This window comes from Euleptes europaea, chromosome 21, assembly GCF_029931775.1.
Source record: "Euleptes europaea isolate rEulEur1 chromosome 21, rEulEur1.hap1, whole genome shotgun sequence".
Taxonomy (NCBI): Eukaryota; Metazoa; Chordata; class Lepidosauria; order Squamata; family Sphaerodactylidae; genus Euleptes; species Euleptes europaea.
The window spans coordinates 7,359,384-7,383,597 of record NC_079332.1 but is presented as its reverse complement, the minus strand read 5'-3'; the positions used below and the strand labels follow the sequence as shown (position 1 = coordinate 7,383,597).

Below are 24,214 nucleotides of genomic sequence, written 5' to 3'. Positions count from 1 at the left end.
GTTCTGCAGTAGAACGGCTGGATTTCAAGTCCAGGAGCACCTCAGAGACCGACAAGATTCCCTTGGTCAGATACCTGAGAAAGGGAGCTTTGACTCTTAAAAACTCATGCCCCAAGAAACTTGTTGGTCTCTTAAGGTGCTCCTGGACTTGAATCAATGTCGAACATTGAGGTCTAGCTGGAAATTGCATGTAATCATAGAATTGGAAGGGACCACCAGGGTAATCTAGTCCGACCTCCTGCACAATGCAGGAAATTCACAACTACCTCCTCCACACACACCCAGTGACCCCTACTCCATGCCCTGAAGATGGCCAAGATGCCCTCCCTCTCATCATCTGCTTAAGGTCATAGAATCAGCATTGCTGACAGATAGCCATCTAGCCTCTGCTTAAAAACCTCCAGAGAAGGAGAGCCCACCACCTCCCGAGGAAACCTGCTCCACCGAGGAACCGCTCTGTTAGAAAAAACAGTAATGTTAGCCTTGAAGGAAGGAGAGTGATTTGAAAACGGATGTACATATTCAGAATGCAGTTCTACATGAAACGCATAGTTATAAATCGTAAGTCTTTGTAACCCAGTCTCCGGGGACCAAGTCCGGTAGTGTACATGAGTTCTGTATTCAGACCCGAGCACCATCCCTGCCCCAGTTTGTACGAGAGGGAGTGAACGAGATTCTTTCCATGTGCGTTACTGTTTCCTACTGCAGCGATAACCTCATCAGTGGTTTCTGTTCCTATGCAAAGAGTAAAGCATGCAGTTTAGCAAGAACAATGGGGGAACATGCCCCCCAATGCATGTTGACTAGAATTAAATCCCAATAAATTTAATGGCACTTCTTTTTAAATATGCAGAGGATCGAGCTTTAGGATCCATTTTACTGGTGTTGTGGTCTCGGGCTTTGAACTAAAGGGATTACAGTTTTACAGATTAGAGCATCCCAGCTGGTCGGCTTCCATCTTGCAAAAAATACATGTATTGTGTCACTTTCTTCCTTCCCCCTCCTTTGTTCTCCATTACCTGCTTCTCGACACTAACCATGGTTGATGCCAATCCAGCATTCTCTTAACCAAGACTTGCTGGGGCGGCGGGAGTGAGCCTTGCTTGTACAAAAGAATTTGAAGTAGCTTCAGGAAAGCAGTTGAAGTACACTCAGTGAAACCCATAGTAAGACTGAAGTGCCATGCGCGCTCCCGGTCCTGCAACTCAACGCAGAGAATCAAAAACTGCTGGAGATTAATGCCATTCAGGTCAAATGCCCTCTGGGGAGAGTACAGATTTGTGCGCGCTGCGGAATGACAGAAGGGAGGGGGGTGCATTCTGGAAGGCTGTTCCACAGCGTCGGAGGCATAACAGAGAGAAGCGGCTCTCCTTGAAGCCAGCCGTGCTTGGTGGATTGAGGACATGGCTGGAAGGGATTAGTGGGCCGCTCTGAATAATTGGGTGGGTGGATGTAGGGAGAGGGTGGTCTTTTAGCTTCAGGATCATGGCTACGATGGGAATCCTGGTTGGTGACAATGCGGGATGTAACCACAAACCACCAAACAAAAGCAGTGAGAATTTCTTGCTGGGAGGGGGAGGCGCATGCCCACAGCAGTGGCACTGAACATTGCCGAGGCCAGTTTCTAATTTTCAAACGCTTAATTGTCACGGCACCGAAGCTAGTAATAAAAGGCCTTTAATTTCCTGCCCAAATCTACATTGGAAGCGAAACGCAGCATCGGCAGCCCTGCGTGATCTTCCGTTTGCCAGGTGATGCCATTTCTCAGGCAGGAGGGGCACAGTTGGTGTCTGTGCTTTTAGGACAGGGCAGGTCCTGACACGCTTGAAGTCTGCATGGCTGAGCAGAGGCTATGCCATGGCCTTAGTTGGATTAGAATAGGGATCCCCAATCTTTTTGAGCCCACACATGGAGGAAACCCAAGTGCAGGGGAGAAGAGGGGTAATTTTAAAAAACACATTGGGAAAGGAACAAGAGAGAATAGAATCCAACACACTGATGGCAGCTGCCGCTGAAACAATGTTATTTCAAGTGGCACAGCCCATCAGAAGCCTTTCTGGGCAAGAGCCCTGCTCGACCCACTCCACTTTCTAAAAACCCTTGGTGGGGCACCAAGAGCAGTTTCAGCAGGTGCTATGGCACTCATGGGCACCACAGCGGGTATCTCTTGGATTAGAAAAAACATGGGTCGATGAAACGAAAGTCCTGGAGTGTTTCCCTGGTGCCTGAAGTTGGTGTTGACCTGCTTGCCTAGAACGCGAGCAGCTCCCCACAGCAGCGGCCTCTAAATGGCCGCTGCCCCCTTGGAAAACCCCCGGGTGTCTAGGGCCCTCCTGCATTAAATCCTGGCTTGACAGCTCCAGCTAGTGTGTGTGCCAAGAAACACTTCAACTGAAGAGGCAGGCAGTGGAGCGACTCCACCCTGAGCTCAAATTGGTCACCACCAAGAGGCGGGGGGGAAACCAAAGGAGTTTCAGCTGGCTAAGAACTGCTGTCAGTGAGAAACCGCTTACCCATAAACACGCAGCGTGAAAGCCAGCCAGAAAGATCTTCGAATGCTGAAATGGCTCTGTCTGTCCATTGTGTTGACACGTAAATGGAAAGTGTGTTATTCATGCTATTCTTATAAAATGGGGAGTGGAGGAGGGTGAAGCTGAATTGTCATATGCTGTGTACTATTCTTTACAGTGCATTCTTGGGGAGGGGCTGTGGCTCAGTGGTAGAGCATCTGCTTGGCATGTAGAAAGTCCCAGGTTCAATCCCTGGCATCTCCAGTTAAAGGGACTAGGCAGGCAGGTGATGTGAAAGACCTCAGCCTGGAGAGCCGCTGCTGGTCTGAGTAGACAATACTGACTTTGATGGACCAAGGATCTGATTCAGTATAAGGCAGCTTTATGTATGTTCATGTATGTTCTTAAAGAGAGCTACTCCAGTCTAAGCCCATTGAAATGAATAGGCTTAGACTGGAGTAACTCTCCTTAAGAATGCACTGTTCGTTTATTTTTTTTATACCTTATTAAAAGGCGTTTAAGAGGAAAAAAACACATTTGAATGAGTAATAGGTAGATGACAACTATATATGGATTTATTTCCCAATATTTGGAAATTGTTTTCAGAAATTTATGCTTAGCTTTATTATTATGGTCATCACCGCTCAATGTTTATTAATATACCACCATTTACTCCTAAATATTATTGTTATTATCATTTATTGTTTAGCATATGGTATTTATATATATTTTTCTTTTGAGGAAATTGTATTCTGTTTTTATTTTCTGTTTTTTTATTTCTGTTAATGAACAAAAATAAAATCTTATTGAAAAAACACAGAAGCTAACAACAATTGGAACAGTTACAACATAAGCAATCACATTAATAGCAGGGAGAAAAATTCAGAAACTCGCAGCAAAGAGAATCAGTAAACAAAACGCAGCAGCGAGAACCAGAGACAGACCAGGTGCTGGAGCCTCCCCTCAAAGCAACCTGAGTTGCACCTGGTCTGTCTCTGGTTCTCACTGCTGCATTTTGTTTACTGGTTTTCTTTAAGAGGGGACTGGACATGTTCGTGGAGGAGAGGGGTATTCATGGCTACTAGTTAAAAATGGATACTAGTCATGATGCGTACCTATTCTCTCCAGGATCAGAGGAGCAGGCCTATTAGGTGCTGTGGAACACAGGCAGGACAATGCTGCTGCAGTTGTCTTGTTTGTGGGCTTCCTAGAGGCCACTGTGTGAACAGACTGCTGGACTTGATGGGCCTTGGTCTGATCCACCATGGCTTTTCTTATGCTCTTATGACTCAGCTCATGGCAAACAGCTGAATTTTTAGGGTTTTGAGCCCAGATTCATTCATCCATTTTCCTTGTTCTTGCCATCTACTTTAAAACTTAGGCTGCCTCTTTGGTTATCAAAGGCTACAGAAGCAATTTTTTAAGAGCTTTAGTTTGTTTAGAGACTCAAGTGGCTACTAAGTAGCAGCCGGCAACCTGGGAGGATTTGGGACTTTCCTTTGAACATTCCCGGCTGTGACATTTCTGAAACATAAATGTTCTGGGTATTGTGAAATGCCAGGCAAGCTGTGGAAGCTGTCAAGGATCTTTCAAGGATATGATAGGAGAAAAACATTTGTGCGGTGGCCTAGTTTAATGTGTGGAGAGAGAAAGATGGATGGAAGAGATGTTGGCAGTCTCTAGTCAAGCTATACAAAGTATATAAATGTCAAAAACTCACCGTAAGCATGTATGAGAAGTTTAACTCGCGGTACAGTTAAATGCAGCAATTACCATGCCCACTTCAAGCGTACGTAGGTACAGTTTCTGTGCAGAGGGACTGAAGAACGTTGCATCTGCCACAGAATTCAGCTTCCTGGCTGAGAATCCCTTATCCAGTCATCCAATATCCAGAGTGACTCGAAAACTGGACTTTTTTGAGCTGGCATACAGGCATTGCCTCACAGGCCCTCAGCAACATACCAGTTTGCTTTCTGATGGTTCATTGTACACAAAATTATTAAAAATATTTAAAATTATATTCAGGCTATGTGTATAATGTGTATATAAAACACAAATGGATTTCGTGTTTAGAGTTGGGTCCCATCCCCAAATATCTCATTATGTATATGCAAAAATTCCAAAATACAGAAAGATCCAAAATACAGACCACTGCTGGTCCCAAGCAGTCTGGATGAGGGATACTCAACCTGTACAGCTTAGTTTGCTTTTTTTTAAAAATCCACCAAGTTTTTGGCTCTGATGTCTGCAAAGATAAATTTGTGGCCAATGCCTTGGGAAATCTCAGAAGCCCTCTTTTACTAAATAAAATATGCAAAATAACAAGGAGGGTGCAAATTTTTGGAGTTGGCACAGGCTTCAGAATTCAGCTTTTCTTGGTGCAGGTGTTTGGTTTCTGTGCTGAGGTACATCAGGAAGTGAAAGAACGTTTTAAGATAATAAGGTAGCATATCTGCTAGTGTAGCTACCCTAATAGCCCAGTCTCATAAGTACTTGGAAACTAAGCAGGGATTCCACAGAGGAAGACTCGGGTTGCTATGCAGAGGAAGGCAGTGCAAAAACTACCTCTGCTCTTCTCTTGCCTTGAAAACCCCATGGTCCTGTGGTCACAAATGAGTCAGTTGCGACCTGGCAACACCCAATTATTAAGCCTGGCTTGGATGGCCCAGTCTAGCTTGGATGGAAGCTAAGCAGGGTCGGCCCTGGTTAGTACTTGGATGGGAGGCCACCAACGAAGTCCAGGGTTGCTCTGCAGAGGCAGGCAATGGCAAACCACCTCTGCTCATCTCTTGCCTTGAAAACTCCATGAGTTGGACCTTTATGGGGTGGCTTGAGTCGGCTGCGGCTCAACGGCATGCTTTGTCTTTATATTTGCTAGTTCCCAAGGCTTTACGAAATGTTGTTAGTAGGCACGATTGTGCCAGTGTTAACAGCAGAATGTGCGATTGTCCAGTTTATATAGCACAGTCCCTGCGCCTGTGAAGGGGACTGAACCAAGGGCAGCGCTAAGTGGAACAGATGATTGCAGAGTTCTTTTGCCAAGGAAGGTGAAGGGAAAACCGTAGAATCTCTGTTGACTGCGAGGTTAAATGATCTGTGTGTGTTTCTAAAAAAGATGCTTTTAACAGAAGAATGCCAGACATCTATGGGCATTTGTAGTCCTCTGTCACCAGAAGCTCGGAGCAGGTGGAGGATGAGATGATCTCACTGGCATTACAGAATTTAATTGATGTGGCTTTTCCGAATTGCAGTGCTTAAAAGTCTTTGGGAATTCTGTGGCTATTGTCTTGGTTAGTGGCAGATTGCTCACGTCTTGCAAGCTGGCTGTAAAGATTTTGCTTCCAAAGAGGACAGCTCCTTCGTGTAGAAGAAGCGGCATGTATAATTTAAAGAAGAAAATGGGGAGTAGTGAACGTAGAAGAAGCACATTTTAATGAAGGCAGCGGAATATTCCAGTGCCAGAACATGCTTCTAGTTTCTTTGGCACTGAAGGAGTTTTTTAATACGATATTTTGATGAGGTGGTATACATTAATGATAGTCATACTCTTGAGAATATTGAGGGGGGGGAATAAGAGGTCGCTGTTGAGGTGAGTTTTCCTCCATCCCATCATTCTTGTGCTTGGTTCAAGAGTGACTTGTCTTGGCCCAGCCAAGCTGCACATGCCTGCGACCGGGCTTAAAAACCGGTACCCCTGACAGAGATGTTGGGGGGTTGGGTGGCCATTCGACTGAAAAGGCGATTGAGGGCCTGGGTTTTTCTTGAAGCCAGGAGTCTGGCAGAGCATCAGTGTTGCTAAGGAGAGAGTGTAGCATGGGCTCATCCCTGTAGGACAGTTCCATGCAGAGTTAGTTCAGTCTAAGCCCATAGATTTCAGTGGACGTGGGCCGGAGTGACTCTGCATAGGACTGCACTGTTAGCAGGTTGCTTGCTGAAGTCTGTCTGCCTGAGGGTGTTCCTGCAGAAGGCTGCATTGACCCTAACGGCTAAGCAGAATAGCCACTTGTCTATGAAAACAAGAATCTTGGTTTTGGGGGGAGGAGGAGGCTATTCGCTGGATCGAGAGGGGTTTCTGCTGTCGCCAGGAACGCCAGTGATGAGTGTTTGATGGGCAGCGCTGCATTTTGTGGTTTCTCTTCCCAGTGCTTGGATTAAAGTGGAGCAGCTGAAGCCTTACCATGCCCACAAAGAGGAGATGATCAAAATCAACAAAGGCAAGAGGTTCCAGCAGGCCGTGGATGCAGTGGAAGAATTCCTCAAGAAAGCCAAAGGCAAGGACCAGGTGAGTGTTTCCCAGGGAGTCTGGGCCCTTGGAGCAATGGAGGCGGGTGCTAAGTTCCGCATGACCTTCGGCGGATTGCTAGAGAGGGCAAGCGACTGGCGATTGTCTCCAGGATTCATTCTTTACAACAGTGGCGAATATCACATTTGTGAAGCTATCAAGTTCTGCAGCTGCCTGCAAAGTCCCTGATGTACTTACAGTACACTGAGACAGAAGGGCCAGTAGATGTATCCTCCCAGTCTTGGAATTTGCCTGTGCCCCTCTGGAGTTAGAATTGTGCCTGTTTTCCCCCCCACCCCTGTTTAAAGCAGGCCTTTCCTGGGGAAACATAGCTGTGCTTTGCTTTTCTCTTCCATCTCCTTTCTTAACTAGTACCTTGATCCTGGTCTGCGCTCAATTTTGGGGGCTCGGTGTGCTTCAGCTGCCCGGCAAGATTTCCTCCTCCTTGCATTGTAGAGGGAGGAGATCACTTGCTGCTTGCGCCCCCCCTTTCTTCCCTCACCCTTCTGTTCTGTAATCTCTCAGGCATCTCACAATTCCGCTGAAGAGAAGAACCGGAGGAACTCCAGCGAAGAAAGGGGCAAATCGTCAGGAGAAGAGAAACGCAAAGGCGGGCTGTCCGACGGGAAGCCAAAAAAGAGAGTCTCTTCGGTCTCCTCGGAGCGAGGCTCCAAGTCCCCGCTGAAGAGAACGTACGAGCAGAGCCCTCGGAAGCGAGGGCGCCCCCCCAAAGACGAGAAGGTTTGTGTTTGGCATCTCCTCTCCGCTCCCCGTGAGCTTGCCCGGGTGGAACATAAACTTCATCAGCCGACTGAGCGGACGACGTCTTTGTTGAGGCTGTTGCATGTGCTCGACTCTCTGAACGTCTTACCGGCCGATCACGTCGTTTTGTGGCCTTGGTTGTCGGTTCTTGCCGAGTGCCAGGGTATGAATCGCTCTCGAGCCGCTCCCTTTTGTTTCTTTTTGGGAAACCGCCAAGGAGTATCTCCTGTGTTTCCATCTTGGGGGTGGCTTCCGTCTAGTAGAGGAAACCAGAGGATGTCATTCCGGCTGTTCATAGGGAAACTTGGTGTTTAGCCTGTCCATCTCATCTGTGTGTGTGATCCGATTATGGTCCCCCACCCCTTCCCTCCTCCAGTGCTGTCACATGGAGTGGGGCCGGTTGTTTGAGCCGCACTATGGACAAGGATGAAGAAATGCTTGCGAAAGCGGATAGCCCAGCCAGAAGACCGAGGTTTCCGAGGGCTCCTGTTCCCTGGCTGCTGTTGATACGGATATTTTCCCCTTTGTGGTCTCTTGGATGGCTCCACCCACCACCAGCATCTTGCTGCCTCTGTTCTTTTCCAGAAAGTTGGAAGCTTGCCCTTTGGCTGTGGATTTTACCAGTACAAAGAACTGACTCGAATAAATGAGCTCCTCAGGGCTGAACCTGAAATCTGGGCAAAAGATAACATGATAGGAGAGCTACAGTTTGCAGGAATTACATGCTGCCTGTTCCCGGTCAGCTTGTTCCCTGTGCTTCGTTTCCCCCCCCCCTTGCCCTGTGACATTGTGGCTTTTGATCTCCAATTGCTCTTTCAGGTGTGGACTGCGATGCATTATCTGTGACCCTCGAAGCAGTACTTTGCCTGCTTGAGATAGCGTTTGGGGTTCTGTAACTCTCCTCTAGATTTGAGTCCGATAGCACCTTAGAGACAAACACGTTTTTTGGGGGGTATGAGCTTCTGCGAGTCAAAGCTCCCTTTGTCAGGTGCCCTTCATCAGGGAGCTCGAAAGCTCACACCCTGAAAAATCCTGTTGGTCTCTGAGGTGCTGCTGGGCTGGAGTCTTCTGTGATCTTGTTTGGTGGGCCTCCTAGAGGCACCTGGTTGGCCACTGTGTAAACACACTGCTGGACTTGATGGGCCTGGGTCTGATCCAGCAGGGCCTTTCTTATCTTCTAGTCATGATGTATACCTATTCTCTCCTGGATCAGAGGAGCATGCCTATCATATTAGGTGCTGTGAGACACAGGCAGGATAATGATGCAGTCGTCCTGCTTGTGGGCTTCCTAGAGGCACCTGGTTGGCCACTGTGTGAACAGACTGCTGGACTTGATGGGCCTGAGTCTGATCCAGCAGGACCTTTCTTATGTTCTTATGATACTGCAGACTAACACGACTGCCCTCTGAAACGCCCCTTCTCTAAAGGCAGTTGTGCTTTGGTTTGACCCTCCCAGAGTCTCGGCGTGCAGATCACGGCCTTGTTTTCGTAGAAGGGATACATCTCTGGGTAGTCCGGGCTTTAACCTAGTAACCGTAGCCCTCTGTTCCCTGGAAGAACGGAAGTTGGCTCAAGCGACTGGGTGATCTTTTTTTTAAAAAACCCGCTGAGCTAGTAATGGGCCCCATCTTCTTTCAAGGAGTGAGGCAGTGTTGCAGAGGAGCTTGAGGGAGCTCCTGGTATGGACCTCCCAGCCAAGGTGACGTCAACAACGTCTGGGAGTGAGATGCGTTCACCGACATCTTCCCCTACACTCTGGGCCTAGCCTTGTTTTCTTCTCTCCCCCGCCCCAACCTTGTGACTTGTGACCTCTTAACAGGCGGCATCCAGACAGACATACCCCATTCCTCAAATTCGGAGGGGGTCTTAGCCAGTGGGCGACGGGCTGCCGCCCTGGGCCCTGTGTTGGGGGGGCAACTTCACATATACCCCCAGAGGGGGGAAGAACAAGAAGAGCAGGCTCCTGCTGCTGCTTGCCGCGGCCCTGTCCGGGTCTCAGGCGACTGGCTTCCAGTGGCAAAGGTGGGCGGGTTTGACATTTACTGGGTCCAGGAGGGATGAATAGGCAGTCTGCTCTGACTCCTTGCTGTAAGGTCACATGAGCACATGAAGCCACCTTATACTGAAGCAGACCCTTGGTCCATCAAGGTCAGTATTGTCTATTCAGACCTGCAACGGATCTCCAGGATCTCGGTAGAGGTCGTTCACATCACCTACTTGCCTGGTACCTTTAACTGGAGATGCCAGGGATCGAACCTGTATGGCAAGCAGATGCTCTGCCGCTGAGCCACAGCCCCTCCCCCTAAAGTCGTCCACCAATCAGCCACCACCACCACCCGGGTCAACCTACATCCCTCAGAAGAGGCTCACCCCATCCCCTCCGCTGGCCTTAGCAACTGAATGAAGAGCAGGATGTGATTTGTCCGTAATGGGGAGTTCTTGAATAATGTTGCCTCTTCCTGCTTGCATGATGCCTTCAGAAATTTCTTCGTGGCAATGGTGGCCAAGAAAAAAACCGCAGCGCAAAATCAAGGGAGTCGTTACCTTCTGCCTGGGAATAAGCAACACCCCGGCTGGGGAAGCGGACGCTGCACCCCCGCCACATGTTAGTGTGTTGACGCTGGGGCCACCGTCTCAAGCAACCTTACGAGAGAATAAGTCTCAACGGGGCTCGCTTCTGACAAGACCGCACTTGGATTCACCTCGCTTGGATCACTTCGTCGATCTGAAGCTGCCATTTTGTCTCTCTTCTTAATTTTAGTTGATTTGATCCAGCAGGCTTTCTGCCTCACTGTTTCCGGAGGCTTTGGGGCAGGGAACAGTACCTAAAATGCACATTCAGTAAAAATCAGTACAATTAACTTCTTTAAAGAAAAACAAAAACAGTGAAGTACAGTATCAGGATGAAAATGATTTCCTGCCTGCCTACCAGTAGCCGTCGAAGCCAGCATCAGTAACATGTTGGCCAATGAACAAACCCGGAAATGTGGGGAAGGCAATATTGCAGCACTGAGGTCTCTTCATGTTCTCATGTTACAGTGTACAGGCGAACCCTCCCCTCCCACTGGGTTGCCTGACGCATGGAAGTCCCTCCTTACGTTCAGTCCAGCCATTCTCCCCCGTGGTCATAACCTGTCATACTGCGAGTCCGTCCGTCCCCCCAACTCTTGTACTGTTTTGCAAGCCTCTTACTCCTCTGCTGTTTTGGGGAGATAGCCTTCCTCTCTCCCCCCCCCCCCCCGAGCAATCTCTTTTAAGAGGGGATTTGGGCAATGCACAGGAGATAAACTTCTTGCGGCCTTCCGCGCAACTCTTGCTTGCTCACTTGCTCATCAGCATCCCCAGCTTTTGAGGCCTCGTTGCCACGCAGCCACTATGATTGCCTTCCTTGTTTCTCTGCAGGACCTGACCATCCCAGAATCCAGCACGGTGAAGCGAATGATGACGGGGACCGTGGCGGGCTTCAAATGGCCACCCAGCGTCAGCGAGGTGATTCAGTGCTATCAGCATCCCCGTTCCGTAGACCCCAATTATCCAGGGGCCATGCCCAGGCTGCAGTTCCTTCTCAGGAAGCCTGGGTTTTTTTGGGGGATGGGGAAAGAGACTTTACCCCCCGCTTCCTTGCTTTCCTGCCTCCTTTTTCCAACAAAAAGTATTCCCTTATTCTTGCTAGTCAGTAATTGCCCAGCCAAGGCAGGTAGCGGTTCAGGGGAGCGCACGTGAGTTTACAGACCCTCCACTAAATCCCCTCCAGCAGGGCAGATCCTGCAGGGAAAATGCTTGAACTGAACACTCCTGTGGGTAACCGTTCTGGTAGCTGATTGCACTTGCCCTGGGCCTGTTGTCTAAGGGTAATCTTCCTTCCTATATGGATTCTCTGGTTAGTCCAAAGTTATGTAAAATCTTTATACACTTGAGATTTAATTGCCCTTTTTCAATGGTTTTTCTGGGCCGTATGCTAAAGATCCCTTTTTCAGACTGGCTGTGTCCCTGCCCTCTTCAGTCAGTGGACTCCTTGGTACACATCCTTTTGTATTGTCCTTTTACATATACCAACTTAGGCTACAAAGGATGATGCCATGTTTTCCTCTTTGCAATTACAGCCTGTGAAAGACGGCGACCCGCATTTCCATCACTTCCTGCTTAGCCAGACAGAAAAGGTGAGCACAGGTTTGGGCGATGTCGAATGAGAATCCGAGGCAAGTAGGCTTGGGGTGTGGGTCTCCGGTTTGTTCTTAGGGGCAAAGGATACGAACCGCCAGCCTTTGACAGAGCAAAGATGTTTGTTGGACTCCTCCAAAATGTGTTTTTTCCCTTCCCCCTCTTGCCATGCAGCCGGCTGTTTGCTATCAAGCCATCTCGAAGAAGCTGAAGGTGTGTGAAGAGGTACAGCAGACTTTGCTTTTGACCCGCCTTTGTTGACGTCTCCAGATAGACGGCTTCCTTGCTCTGAAGTGAAACGGTTCTTTTGTGTTCTCTCCCCCCCGCCAGGAGACCGGATCCACCTCCATACAGGCAGCAGACAGCACAGCGATCAACGGCAGCATCACACCTACAGATAAGAAGTGAGAGCCTCCCTTTTGTGTGTGTGTGGGGGGTTTTCTTAACCCTTCCAGGCCTGCTTTTGACGGGTGGGGGAGGGGAGGCAGCCAGTGGCCTGAACCCACTTCAGTACGGTCCCGTGTTTTTGCTTGCCCGCCTCCATTTGAACTCTGAGTTGAGCATGTGCTACTTCGTATGGGAGGATGCCCCCGGCAGCTGTACTCCCGAGCGTCCGTCCCTCCAGCTCAAAGGAGAGGTGTTTGATAGCTAACATTGCAGCATGAACAACGTCCATGTGCCATAGACTTCTGCTGCATAGATCTTGCAGGCGATTGACGTGGACGTTTGCTCAGAGATTTCAGTCTCGGTAGGAGACGGGCTTCCTGGGGTTGAGAAAATTTGCATGCAGAACTAGCCACGCGACTACATCGCCTTGTAGCCATTGGAGGGCCAGGACCTCCTGGCTACACTTGGGTATTGGCAACGAGCATCTGCATGCATAATGGACACAGTGGTTTCCTTGGCCGGGGGTCATGCCTAACCCCCCCTCCCAACAGCTGGCCTTACGACAGTTCCAATCCTCACTGGAGAGACCTGGATGGAATGGCTTTTCTCTGTGTCGAGAGACCATCACAGCCCAGAGGTAGAGCAGCCCTTTTCGGACATTGTCAATGGGGAGAATGCATGTTCACGGAGTGGGGGTGGATTGCGGCAGCAAGAGCCCCATCCATTGGCTCGTGCATCTCCACCAGTACGGTCCCAGTCAGGATCTCCTTGTCATTCTTGCCTGTAAGCTTGTTAAACTGGTCACTGCTCAATCTAGAGCTCTTTGTTCCTTCCAAATACTTAAACGAGGGACATCCTTATTGCTGGCTTCTGTGAAATCATACAAGGTGACACTCTTTAGAATGGGATGGGGTGGAGGGCTAGTGTTTGAATGATTCCAGGGACTGACAGTTGACCTTTGTGGTGGTGGGTGGTGTGGTGGCTTACCACATGTGTGATTATTGTAAATGGGACATTATAGAATTCACTATTGCCCCCTTTGAGTCCTTGGTTGGCGAAGCGCGGGCAAAAAAAATGACTACGCCTTACGAGTGGGCATGCTTTTGGCTTCCTGTATGCTGTGAAGAGCCCTGGAACAGCGAAGAGCCATAGGTATGGGCAGAGTTTACCGTTGTAATCTGCCCCCCCCCCTCCAATGGTCTTTTCCCTCATTCTCTGAAAATGGCTCGGGTTGGACGAAATCGACCAGAATCAGGTAATGAATCTCTCTGGTTGACCTTGGGCCAATCACCCAAACTGTGCCACGCAGGGGTAGGCACGTGGATCAAATTGGAGCAGCCCCCGTGTTTGCCTTCCCTGGGCCTCTCGAGAGAAGGGCAGGATATAATCGCAATCCCATGAGCGCTATTCCAGGGAGTTCCCCTCCTGGACCGACAAAGGCCTGCGAGTGATAAAAACCGCCACCGTGTGCTTTCTTCTGCAGAGACCTGCCAGGAGCTTCCGTTTGACATGAGCCTTGTCAAACTTGCCGCCCCTGCCCTCCCCTCGGTGTGTCAGAGAGCTGACTCTCAAAGGAAGAGGTGGTCCTCCTTGTACCTTCCAGGAATGTTACACTCTGTTACACTTCACTCTTCAGGCACTTCCTGTCCCCTACCCTGAGTGACAGGAGCCAGACTTCCTGTTTCACTCGTGGAGGCGATTTCCCGCCTGTGCCGACAATAGCAGACCCCACCCACTTTTTTTGCTGCTTCAGCCGCCGACTCTCAGGATGTCGGTTTTACAGCCCTGCTGAAGAGAAACCAAAGTAACGATGAAGGCGTTCAGGTAAGCCCTTCCCCCCGCCCCCCATAGCACAGGGAGGGACAAAGCAAGCGACCCATAAGCTGGCAACGAAGGGCGATGGACAGCCTGCCTGATGTAACAGAGTTGGGCTAGCCTTGGGGAGGCTTGGGTTCGAATCTCGACTCACCGCGAAGCTCGCTGTTCAGTCATTCCTCTCCTCAGCCTCACTTACTTTGCAGAGGAGGGGAGAACAATGCACCAGCCCCCCTCCCCCCCAAAAAAAACCACAGCTCCCTGGAGGATCTCAAGATGTACTGAAAAACTTGGCTGAGTCCCAGCCACAGAGCTGTCCTCGGAGTGACTTGCCCAACTACCATCCCGTTGGTTTGCGTAACCTCAGCACGAGCAGCCGGCTGTGAGCCGAGCGGCAGCCATACAGGAAGCTTCCGTGGGCCCGTGGTTCGCTTCGTCCAGATCCAGTTGGAGGCATCAATGAGAAGACAACCAGCAGCACATCCCGTCTGCGAGGTTCTTAGAGTAACTTCCTGCGTCTGAGTCGGGTGCCCTCTTTTGTAGACCTGCCTACGTTTTTACTGGAAAGCGCACGCAAGTCCCTCCCGAGTGCAACAGCACACCTTTCTCTTCTGTTGCTAGGTTGGATAAGGAATTTGACCCATTAGCGGAGCCTTTCCCTGACCCCCAGCCTGGAGTGGCCACTAACAGGTGAATTCCGCAGGGACGGCCCGTGTGCGTCGGTAGGAGCAAAAGCCAAAAAATTTTTAAAAAAATCTTTAAGCAGCTAGAAGGCTCTTTTTGGTTTGAAGGTGTGAATAGAAGCTTGGAATGAGTCTCCGGTTACCCTTACATAGGATAACAGGAGGAGGATTACAGATATTTCATTGAAAAACAGTACCCCTCCAATCAGTCTTGTGCACAGAATGTAATATTCCACAAAGAGACTGAGTTTGCACTGGGAGGGCTGCGTAGCCCTGTGGGATTAGTGACTGGTGTTAACGATGAAGGAATGGGAAGAAGAGTCAAGGCTAGATGGTGTGGGGTGGGAACGTCTTGTATGTGAGAAGTGAGACCAGTATGTTTTGGCAGTGGCTGGTCGGTCCCTTTTAGTGTGCATCTTGGAACATCCCTCCCCACCCCCAGTCACAGGCCCATAATACAACTTTCAGAGTGCGTCAGTCACATCCTGTTCCGAAAGGGCCAAATTTCTATAGAACCACCCCTTCAAATTCTTGTTCTTTACTATAGTTTTTTACAAGGGGATTCGAGGCTGCTGCCTATGGGCATGCTAGTCAGTTCTGTTGCAGTTTTCAGCCTGCAAAACGTGGATTTGGTGGGGTTTTTTAAAAAATAATCCTCGCACTGAATTTCTGAGCCAAGGAGAGCCAGAAGTCAGCTAGATTTGAACCCGAATTTCTCCCCCGAGCAAGTCCAAGACCCTGCTTTGAAGTAACTCCTCTCTCTGCTGATCCCAGGCCTCTCCTTGAGCTGGTGGTTCTCTGTAACAAACAAACATTCTTCTTCTTGGAGGACGCTCACTTATCTGTCCAGGCTGAAAGAGAGGCCTGCATGGTGGGAAGTCTCCTGAATCATTTTTTAAAAGCACTACTTTTGCACCCTTTGGTTTCTGGCTGGGATCTCTGGCAGTGGGTCTCTCTGCTTTCCTGACGCTGGACCCCCAAGAACTTCTGTCTTGAAAGAAAGGGCAGCCCTGTGTGTGCCCTGCCTCTTGAGGTGGATCTCCAGCACTAACCGTCTCCTCTCCTCCCTAGGATAGGGTTCCTGGGCCTTGGCTTGATGGGGAGCGGCATTGTCTCCAACCTGCTGAAAATGGGGCACACCGTCACCGTCTGGAACCGGACTGCAGAGAAGGTAAGCTTGTAGCCAAAGCGGGGCCTCCATTTGCCAAGGAAGAAGAAGAAGAAGAAGAGTTGGTTTTCATATGCCGACTCTATCACTTAAGGGAGACTCAAACCAGCTCACAATCACCTTCCCTTCCCCTCGCCACAACAGACACCCTGTGAAAGTAGGTGGGGCTGAGAGAGCTCTAAGAGAACTGTGACTAGCCCAAAGTCACCCAGCTGGCTTCGTGTGTAGGAGTGGGGGAAACAAACCCAGTTCACCAGATCAGCCTCCACCGCTCATGTGGAGGAGTAGGGAATCAAACCCGGTTCTCCGGGTCAAACTCCACCGCTCCAAATTACCACCCTTAACCACTACACCACGCTGGCTCGGGCGCAAGTGTGTTTGAGCCCGGCCGGTGGGTTTTACTGAGCTGATCCCGTAGGGGGGCTGTGATATGAGACAAGCCGATTGGCCACAGTTCGAGACACTTGTCTTTGCTTCTCTGCCCGTTGCGCTGGGAATGGCTGCTTGAGTTGTGTGCTTCTGAGCCTGCTGTGACAAAGCTAGCTTAAATTGCCACACTTTTTCGCAGTAGCCATGGCGACAGCTTCCTTCCCTCGGCCTCGTATTTTATTTTATTTTTGGTTTTCCCCCACCCCGATTTTTCATGCTGGCGGGTAGCAAAAGGTCTGCCTTCTGATCTCAGCAGCAGCTGCCCCCACGTTGTGTTGGCGCCAAGGTTTTGGAGAGAAAGTAGCAGTGGAAAGTAGCAGGCTGCCTTCTCCCAGCGGTCAGGGCAGATAAGGTGCTCCACAGGCCGAGTGCCCTGACCTGGATGGCCAGACCCGGCCCCGGTTAGTACTTGGATGGGAGACCACTAGGAAAGTCCAGGGTTGCTACTCAGTGGCAGGCAATGGCAGACCACCTCTGCCTTGAAAACCCTACGGGGTCACCACGAATCGGCTGCAACTCGACAGTGCTTTCCACCACCACCACCGCAGCCTGAGAGCTGAGGCCCGACCCCTGGGAGTGGTTTGCCCGCCGTGCCCGCAGGAGAAGGTTGCCCGCAGTCTCTGCTGCTGAGCTTGTGGCCCAGCTAAGCTGCTCTGGAGCCCAGCAGTCCCTGGGAATCTGTGGGTTTTCCTGATGGGGCTTCACTGGAGAGGGTTGTCCTTGTGGAGGGGCAAATGCAGGACTGCATCTTGTGCGTGAGGGAGAGGGAGAGAGAGGACACGCTCCTTTTTAGCAGTGGCCCTTTCAGATGACCTGGTGCCATTTGCCTCTGACTGTTGTGTCTGTTGCAGTGTGATTTGTTCATCCAGGAGGGGGCACGCTTGGGAAGAACCCCCGCAGAAGTGGTCTCGACCTGTGACATCACTTTCGCCTGCGTCTCCGATCCCAAGGCGGCCAAGGATGTAAGGATTACCTCTTTTTGCTTGTGCGCACCTCTCTGTCTCAGGATGTTAACGTGGAATATCGTTGTCTTTCCCAAACCCTTTCCAGCAGTTGTTGGCTACAGATGAATAAATTCTCTGGTGCTTTTTTTTATGATTAATGTTGCAGAATGTCAGTCCCAAAAATTTGAGAGTCCATTTTCTTTTAACCAATTGAAATAAATCTTTATAAAGTCGGGGGGGGGAATAGAGAGTTCTGCTTTAAACTGGCGGAGGGGCCACGGCTTGGTGGTAGAGCTCCCTGGTGAGCCACTGCCCGCCTGTGTAGACAATACTGAGCTCGATGGACTGATGATCTGATTCAGTAGAAGGCAGCTGCATGCTTTCAGTTAGTTTCTAACAAAGGTGACTGAAAAGTGGGAGGTCCTGTGCAGTGTCTATCTCTTTCTCTGTGCAGACGGAGATGACATTTCAGTGGCAGCTGCTACCATAGCATTTGCTTTATAATCTCACCCCTCTTTCCTGGTGGATTTTTTAATGACCCCCCTTCTCCCCTTCACTTGGGCTTCACACAACACATAGTTAAATTGTGGAACTCCCTGCCCCAGGATGTGGTGATGGCTACCAACTTGGAAGGCTTTAAGAAGGGAGTGGACATGTTCATGGAGGAGAGGGGTATTCATGGCTACTAGTTAAAATGGATACTGGTCATGATGCATACCTATTCTCTCCAGGATCGGAGGAGCATGCCGAATATATGAGGTGCTGTGGAACACAGGCAGGACAATGCTGCTGTCGTCATCTTGTTTGTGGGCTTCCTAGAGGCCCCTGGTTGGCCATTGTGTGAACAGACTGCTGGACTTGATGGGCCTTGGTCTGATCCAGTATGGCTTTCCTTACGTTCCTTTGTGTATGTGGCTTCACTTCCTGCAGCAGCCATTTTGTGGCTGTGCCCCCAATCCTGCGTCAGAATTCCAGAGGTGCTCGCAGGCTCAAACGTTTGGGGGACCCCCTGATCTAACCTCCGAATTCCTTCGGCCTCAGCCTTCTGGTTTTGAGAGCACGTAAGACTCCCAGGAACCTGAATCCGCGTTAGGCAGTGGTGAGGTCAGCTTTGCTCTGCAGACACCCTATTGCTTTACCGCTCTTCTGTTCCCACAGCTGGTGCTTGGTCCTAGTGGGGTGCTCCAGGGGATACGTCCGGGGAAGTGCTACGTGGACATGTCCACCGTGGACGCGGAAACAGTTACGGAGCTGGCCCAGGTAACCATGCTGGACTGGAACGTCTGACGCTTCCCGGGGTGGACCTTGTGGCTGTTCGTGGGCCTTGCTCATAGCCGACACAATGCTCGTTTGTAGGCGTTGCGACTTCCAGTTCCTCACTCCAAAGTCAGGACTCCGAAGTGGGTTGTGACTCATCTCCTTCTGTCATCCCCTTCCAGGTGATCGTCTCCAGGGGTGGCCGCTTCCTGGAAGCCCCCGTCTCAGGGAATCAGCAGCTATCCAACGATGGGATGCTGGTGATCTTAGCTGCTGGGGACAGAGGCTTGTATGAGGACTGCAGTAGTTGTTTCCAGGCTATGGGGAAGACCTCTTTTTTCCTAGGTAATTCCCTCTATTCCATTGCAGGTCTTGCTCAGATGCCAACAAAGCTCCTTTGCCCACAAAGTCTTCTGTTTGGGTGCACGTGAACTTAGCTTAGAATTAAGGTCAAATTTGATACTCAGTGCTCTCAACTCATGCTCTTTCAAACCGGTGGGCCGAAGGCAATTGAATATTCCCCACACATACACCAGCATGGGGTAGTGGTTAAGAGCAGTGGTTGGAGCGGTGGATTCTGATCTGGAGAACCGGGTTTGATTCCCCACTCCTCCACATGAGCAGCGGAGGATAATCTGGTGAACTGGGTTTGTTTCCCCGCTCCTCCACACGAAGCCAGCTGGGTGACCTTGGGCTAGTCACACTCTCTCAGTCCCGCCTACCTCACAGGGTGTCTGTTGTGGGGAGGGGAAGGGAAGGCGATTGTAAGCCGGTTTGAGTCTCCCTTAAGTGGTAGAGAAAGTCAGCATGTAAAAACCAACTCTTTTTCTTATTATTATTATTATGTTGCCACCTGTTTTTGCATTCTTCTGAGGAAGAAAGCAGTCTTGTGCTTATGGAACCAGTCGCTGCTGTGAACTAGGGTTCTAACATACATGAAAATAATTGAGAGGGGGGAAAACCACGATGTTTCACAAGCTGGTCTTGAACAGACCAAAGGGCTTGTAGTAATCTAGGCCTTCGGTACCTTCGGTCATCATAATCTTAACCACAATCCACCCTGTTAGAGACAACCAGGGTTAGGAGCTCAGGATGGGTATACTGGGGTTGCTGAAGACCAGTGAGGAATCATAGTTGGAAGGGACCACCAGGGTACAAAGTACAAAGAGAGTTTAATACGGTCCAAGACCAGCATAAAAACATACCAGATATAAACCACCAGGGTAATCTAGTCCAACCCCCTGCACAATGCAGAAAATTCACAACTACCTCCCCCACACACGCACTCCCAGTTACCCCTGCTCCATGCCCAGAAGATGGCAAAAAAAAAAAAAAAATCCTCCAGTATCCCTGGCCAATTAGCCTGGAGGAAGATTGCTTCCTGACCCCAAAGTGCCAGCTCGTTGGTCTACCCATGTGAAGCTAGAGTAGCCGCTCCCAATGCCCAGGCACTAGTTAATGTACTGGAAAACAGGCAGAAAATAGAAAGTGCCCCTGTAATTTTGGCCAAATTATTAGAACTTTTAAGGCCAGCTTTTACCTGCACACAATCAAGAACCAAGAATTTCTATAGCCCATGGCTCAATAAGGAATGCAGGACCATGAAAAAAGTTATACAAATCAAACATCGAAGATTTAGGAGTTGCCATAACTCTCTATCTCTTTGGGATCTTCTCCAATCAAAAGGGAAATATAAATCTATGATCCATGGGAAGAAACGTGAAACAATTTATAACGGATGGAATGCTTTAATAAATGCCTCAAGGAATTGTGTTTTCAAACAATTTTGGGCATTAATCTCTTCCTCCTACTGACCCCAGGCAATTTCATTGAACAAAAAGCGTTGGGAAGAGAGAAGCCATCTCAGTGGCTCTCTCTCCTCACTCACGAGAGGAAGAAGAGTGGGTACGACTGGATACTTTTCCAAAGGCTTTTGGATCCCAGCGAGCTGGGCATGGGTTGGCGGCTTCACCCTTTTGAGGGGCGTTATGGAAGGCTGTCCTGCAGGATGCCTCTCTTCTTTCCACTCAGGGGAAGTGGGCAACGCCGCCAAGATGATGCTGATCGTGAACATGGTCCAGGGGAGCTTCATGGCCACCATAGCAGAAGGCCTGACTCTGGCCCAAGTGACCGGTCAGTCCCAGCAGACCCTTCTGGACATCCTGAACCAAGGACAGCTCGCCAGCATCTTCTTGGACCAGAAGTGCCAAAGTAAAACCCCCTCCCATCCTTCTTCCTCTTTCGGCCAGTGTCACTGGCCAGCTGCAGAGTAGCATTGAAAGGGGGGGGAATAAAGACTGCTTGTGGGGCTCTTAGGGTTGCCAGCCTCTAGGTGAGGCCTGGAGATCTCCTGAAATGATACCCTGATGTCCAGGCTACAGGAATCCGCTCCCTTGGGGGCGGGGGAAATGGCTGGTGTGGAGGGTGAACTTCTATGGCCTCGTATCCCACTAAGTTTCCACCCCTCCTCAAGCCCCGCAGTTGGCAACCCTGCTCCCAGCAGAGGTGCAGGGTAGACTTGTTGCAGTGAAACTTCAACTTGGGTCTCCCCAAGCCCAAGTTGAGATGTGTTGTTTGGACCCTGCTGGCCAGGCACGCATGTCGCTCCCTGGGCAGCAGCCTCTGCTGGGGCCTTAAACGGGCAAGGTAATGACAGAGGCCGTAGCGCAGCAGTGGGCGGTGTGCTTTGCTCAGGAGGAGATTCAGCCCTCGGCACCTGGAGCGAAAAGGGCCTCAGCAGTAGTGGCAACGACCTCCACATGAGGCCTGTCCCTTCCACTAAACAGCAGGCGATGTGTACCAGCAGCGTGACTCACCGTCAGGTGGCCTTTAAGTGGGTGGGATTTGGAGGTGGCTGTGAAATCCGTTAGGCGAAAAGCAGTCGACAGCAGTTGGGAGAGTGGAATGTAAAAAAAATCTTCCCCGGGTTCATCAGCGCTGCCTTTCCCTTCTTCTTTTCCAGACATCCTGCAAGGAAACTTTAAACCAGATTTCTACCTGAAATACATCCAGAAGGATCTCAGATTAGCCATTGCACTAGGCGACTCCGTCAACCACCCAACTCCCATGGCAGCTGCCGCCAACGAGGTAGGGCTTGTCCAGAACCACCCCGGTTCATTCTTGTCTCAGGGTCTACTTCTGGAAAAAAGAGTATCTCCGGGTCTGGCTGCAGGCCTACTCTGTTTGTGGTCTTGGAGATGTTGGAACTCCAAAGGCATTTTTCCCCATGCGCACCTCTCTGAGAGAGAAGCGTTTTTCAGATGGTAACGTCAATTCGTTTGCTCATTCCGGTCTTTCCAAGGCAGTATGAGAGACACTATCTGGCTCAAAGTCAAGCAAAGGGACTGAATTCTGGAGTCGTTCTGGTGGCTTGAAACAGCATCCAGATGGAGGAAGGGAGCCTGTTGTGAGGGTTGGGTCTGTTACCACCCCCTAGCGGGAAATACCGTAGTTACTCAAAGGGCTGTGACCACCTGTGCCTTTAAGATAGGCCAAGAGCATCCGCTTGCTGTTAGAATCAAACGTTATCACATCTTTATGATTGACGGAAAAGGGTTTTTTTTTTTTTTTAATCGTACTTGTAATTCGCACTGGGCCCCAGTGAGACAGGCAGACTGTAAACGAAAATAAGAAATAGTTGCTTCTGCACACCTTATCTAGGGAGTCAGCACACATAGGTCGGTGTTCTGCAGCCAGTGGACTTTTCTCCACTTGCTGACCTGCCACATTCTCTGAATTCAAGTATTTGTTTAGACCAGAAGCACTTTCTAATTAAGGTGGAGGTTTTTTTCCCCAAGGCTAGCATTAAGCCTGTAGAACTTGGTCGTCAGAATTGGATTTGATTGCATGTTGACATATCACTTGCTAGTTAATTGAATTTATATCTTTGCTCTGTTTCTTCCACCTTTCTTCTGTGTCAGGTTCCCAGGCAGTCTCCCATCTGGACTCAGCCCTGTTGCTCCATCATGTGTCCTTCAGACTGTTGCATGGGTTTAAAACTACCCTGCTTGCCTGAAAGGAAGGCCAGGGGTTCCCCCACCCCCATGGAGAAAAAGAGTGGTCTCTCTTAAATTTGCATATAAGTTAGTTAGGTCGAGTAACTTACAAAAAACCTTTTGTGTAAAACTCTTTTTGGAGAAAGGGTCGCTCCTTCAGGATCATCTTCCCATTACATTCAGGTGTATAGTAGTATTTTTTTCTCTTTATATATATGTGCTTTGGGTACCACTCCCCTATTGATATTTTGCGTTGCTCGGAGAGAGGCAGTGCAAGGATTATGGCTAAATCTGGCCCGAACAGTGCCTTGTTGCTGCCAGGCGGTGAAAAGCCCCCCGGGGGCAAGGTGCGTGGGGTAGGATACGGCCTGCAGAGGCCTCACGTTGCTACCCTCTGTGTAGACGGACGGGTTCTGATTCGTTCCCTGGTTTGACGCTTGCAGAGGAGGTGTTTGACCACTTTCTGGAGGTTCTTAAGCTTCTTGTTCTTTGGAAGCAGCCATCTGCTGGATGGTAGCTGACGGTGCTGATTCTGGAAAGGGAGGCTGACCCCCTTCTGTTCCTCCTTGTGTCTCCCGCAGGTCTACAAAAGGGCGAAAGCATTGGACCAATCAGACAACGATATGTCCGCTGTGTACAGGGCCTACATCCACTAGGGCTACTCCGTTCTTATTGTTAATACCATGATTATTAATTATGATGATGAATACTGGGTTTTCAACTCTGGACCAGTCCATCTCTGTCTGTCTCTCTCTCTCCTTTCTCCCGCCCCCTCCATTTTCTTCTCTCTCTTTTTTTTTTAAATACAAAATAAAAAACCCTCTTTGGTATCTGCCACAAGAGCAGGTGACAGCCAAGCCTCCCCATGCCGGCGGGAGCAAGAATCGGAGGTGAGGACGGACGCAGCCGTTGCCATCTGGACGGTGAATCCGTTACCCTGCTCTGAGAGTCACAGAATGGAATTGGCGACAGGTCATCCCCCGAATCCCCGGACTCTTGTAGGGGTATCTGCTGCTCGGTTTCTTTTTTGCTACTTGGTTGTACGAGTGTCCCAAGGTTCCTGTTTCTTTTAAACTGCTGTTTTGCTTTTTTTGCCGTGGGTAATGTGTACGCTGCCCCCCTCCTGCGCTAGGGATGGTCGACCGGCGGAGGTTCCACCTGCCTGCGAACGTCGAGATGGCTCCAGGCCGCCTTTGGGATGGGATACCTGTTTCCTGTGTGGTTGTTTCTTTCCTGGAGGAATGGATTGGTCAGGAGAGCGGCGGCCCTAGACTCGGCATAAGTGTTTCAGGAGCTGTTCCCCACCCGTGCCCCCTGCACCCAACATCCCAAAGGAAATATTTCTCATAAGAATGGCAGAATTAGATCTTTGCCTTCCCCACCCGACGCAGCTTGGTTTTTAAAGAATGTGGTCCCTGGTGTATGACAGCGAAGCTTGAGCACCGAGAATGCACAGATTCCCAAAAGGTTGATCTGCCCCAAGCATCATTTGTAAAACAGTTTTGCGTTTTTAAAACATTCAGGCAATGAAATTGTGTGTGTGGTGTGTTAGATGAGGGAAAGAGTAAGCTCTCATATCCTTTTGAGACCCGTGCAATAACTCCCTGCATTTCCTGAGGCTGTTGGGCGGGAGAATTCTTGGAGTCGTGTGGCGGGAAGGTGTGGCTTGAGGGCGCTCTGGGATTTCAGCTGGAAACTCAACTTCCCAAGTTTTTCCATCGCTGAAATTGGAAGCGATAACCCCTTTAGCGAGCGTTGACTAGCGAGCTACCCGCCAGTCCGATACCCGGCAGCCTCTGCACTGGTGCAGCACGGTCTCTT

At 49.9% G+C, this 24,214-nt stretch overlaps 1 protein-coding gene across 6 annotated transcripts in view; it reads left to right on the top strand.

The window, feature by feature from the left end:
- The window catches only part of GLYR1 (glyoxylate reductase 1 homolog), a 28,478-nt gene extending 5,313 nt beyond the window's left edge, over positions 1-23,165 (top strand). The window contains exons 4-17 of one of the 6 annotated variants that reach the window (XM_056866513.1): positions 6,654-6,792; positions 7,318-7,533; positions 10,957-11,034; positions 11,658-11,714; positions 11,890-11,928; positions 12,046-12,119; positions 14,539-14,607; positions 15,672-15,771; positions 17,049-17,159; positions 18,300-18,401; positions 18,581-18,743; positions 20,430-20,609; positions 21,361-21,485; positions 22,975-23,165. In XM_056866513.1, coding sequence (XP_056722491.1) covers positions 6,654-6,792; positions 7,318-7,533; positions 10,957-11,034; positions 11,658-11,714; positions 11,890-11,928; positions 12,046-12,119; positions 14,539-14,607; positions 15,672-15,771; positions 17,049-17,159; positions 18,300-18,401; positions 18,581-18,743; positions 20,430-20,609; positions 21,361-21,485; positions 22,975-23,049 — 1,528 coding nt within the window. In that variant the 3' untranslated portion in view covers positions 23,050-23,165. Of the gene's footprint in view, positions 1-6,653; positions 6,793-7,317; positions 7,534-10,956; positions 11,044-11,657; positions 11,715-11,889; positions 11,941-12,045; positions 12,120-14,538; positions 14,608-15,671; positions 15,772-17,048; positions 17,160-18,299; positions 18,402-18,580; positions 18,744-20,429; positions 20,610-21,360; positions 21,486-22,974 lie in introns of all 6 variants that reach the window. The other 5 variants (XM_056866511.1, XM_056866512.1, XM_056866510.1 and 2 more) reach the window with 5 other exon arrangements.
- Positions 23,166-24,214: the final 1,049 nt, after the last annotated feature.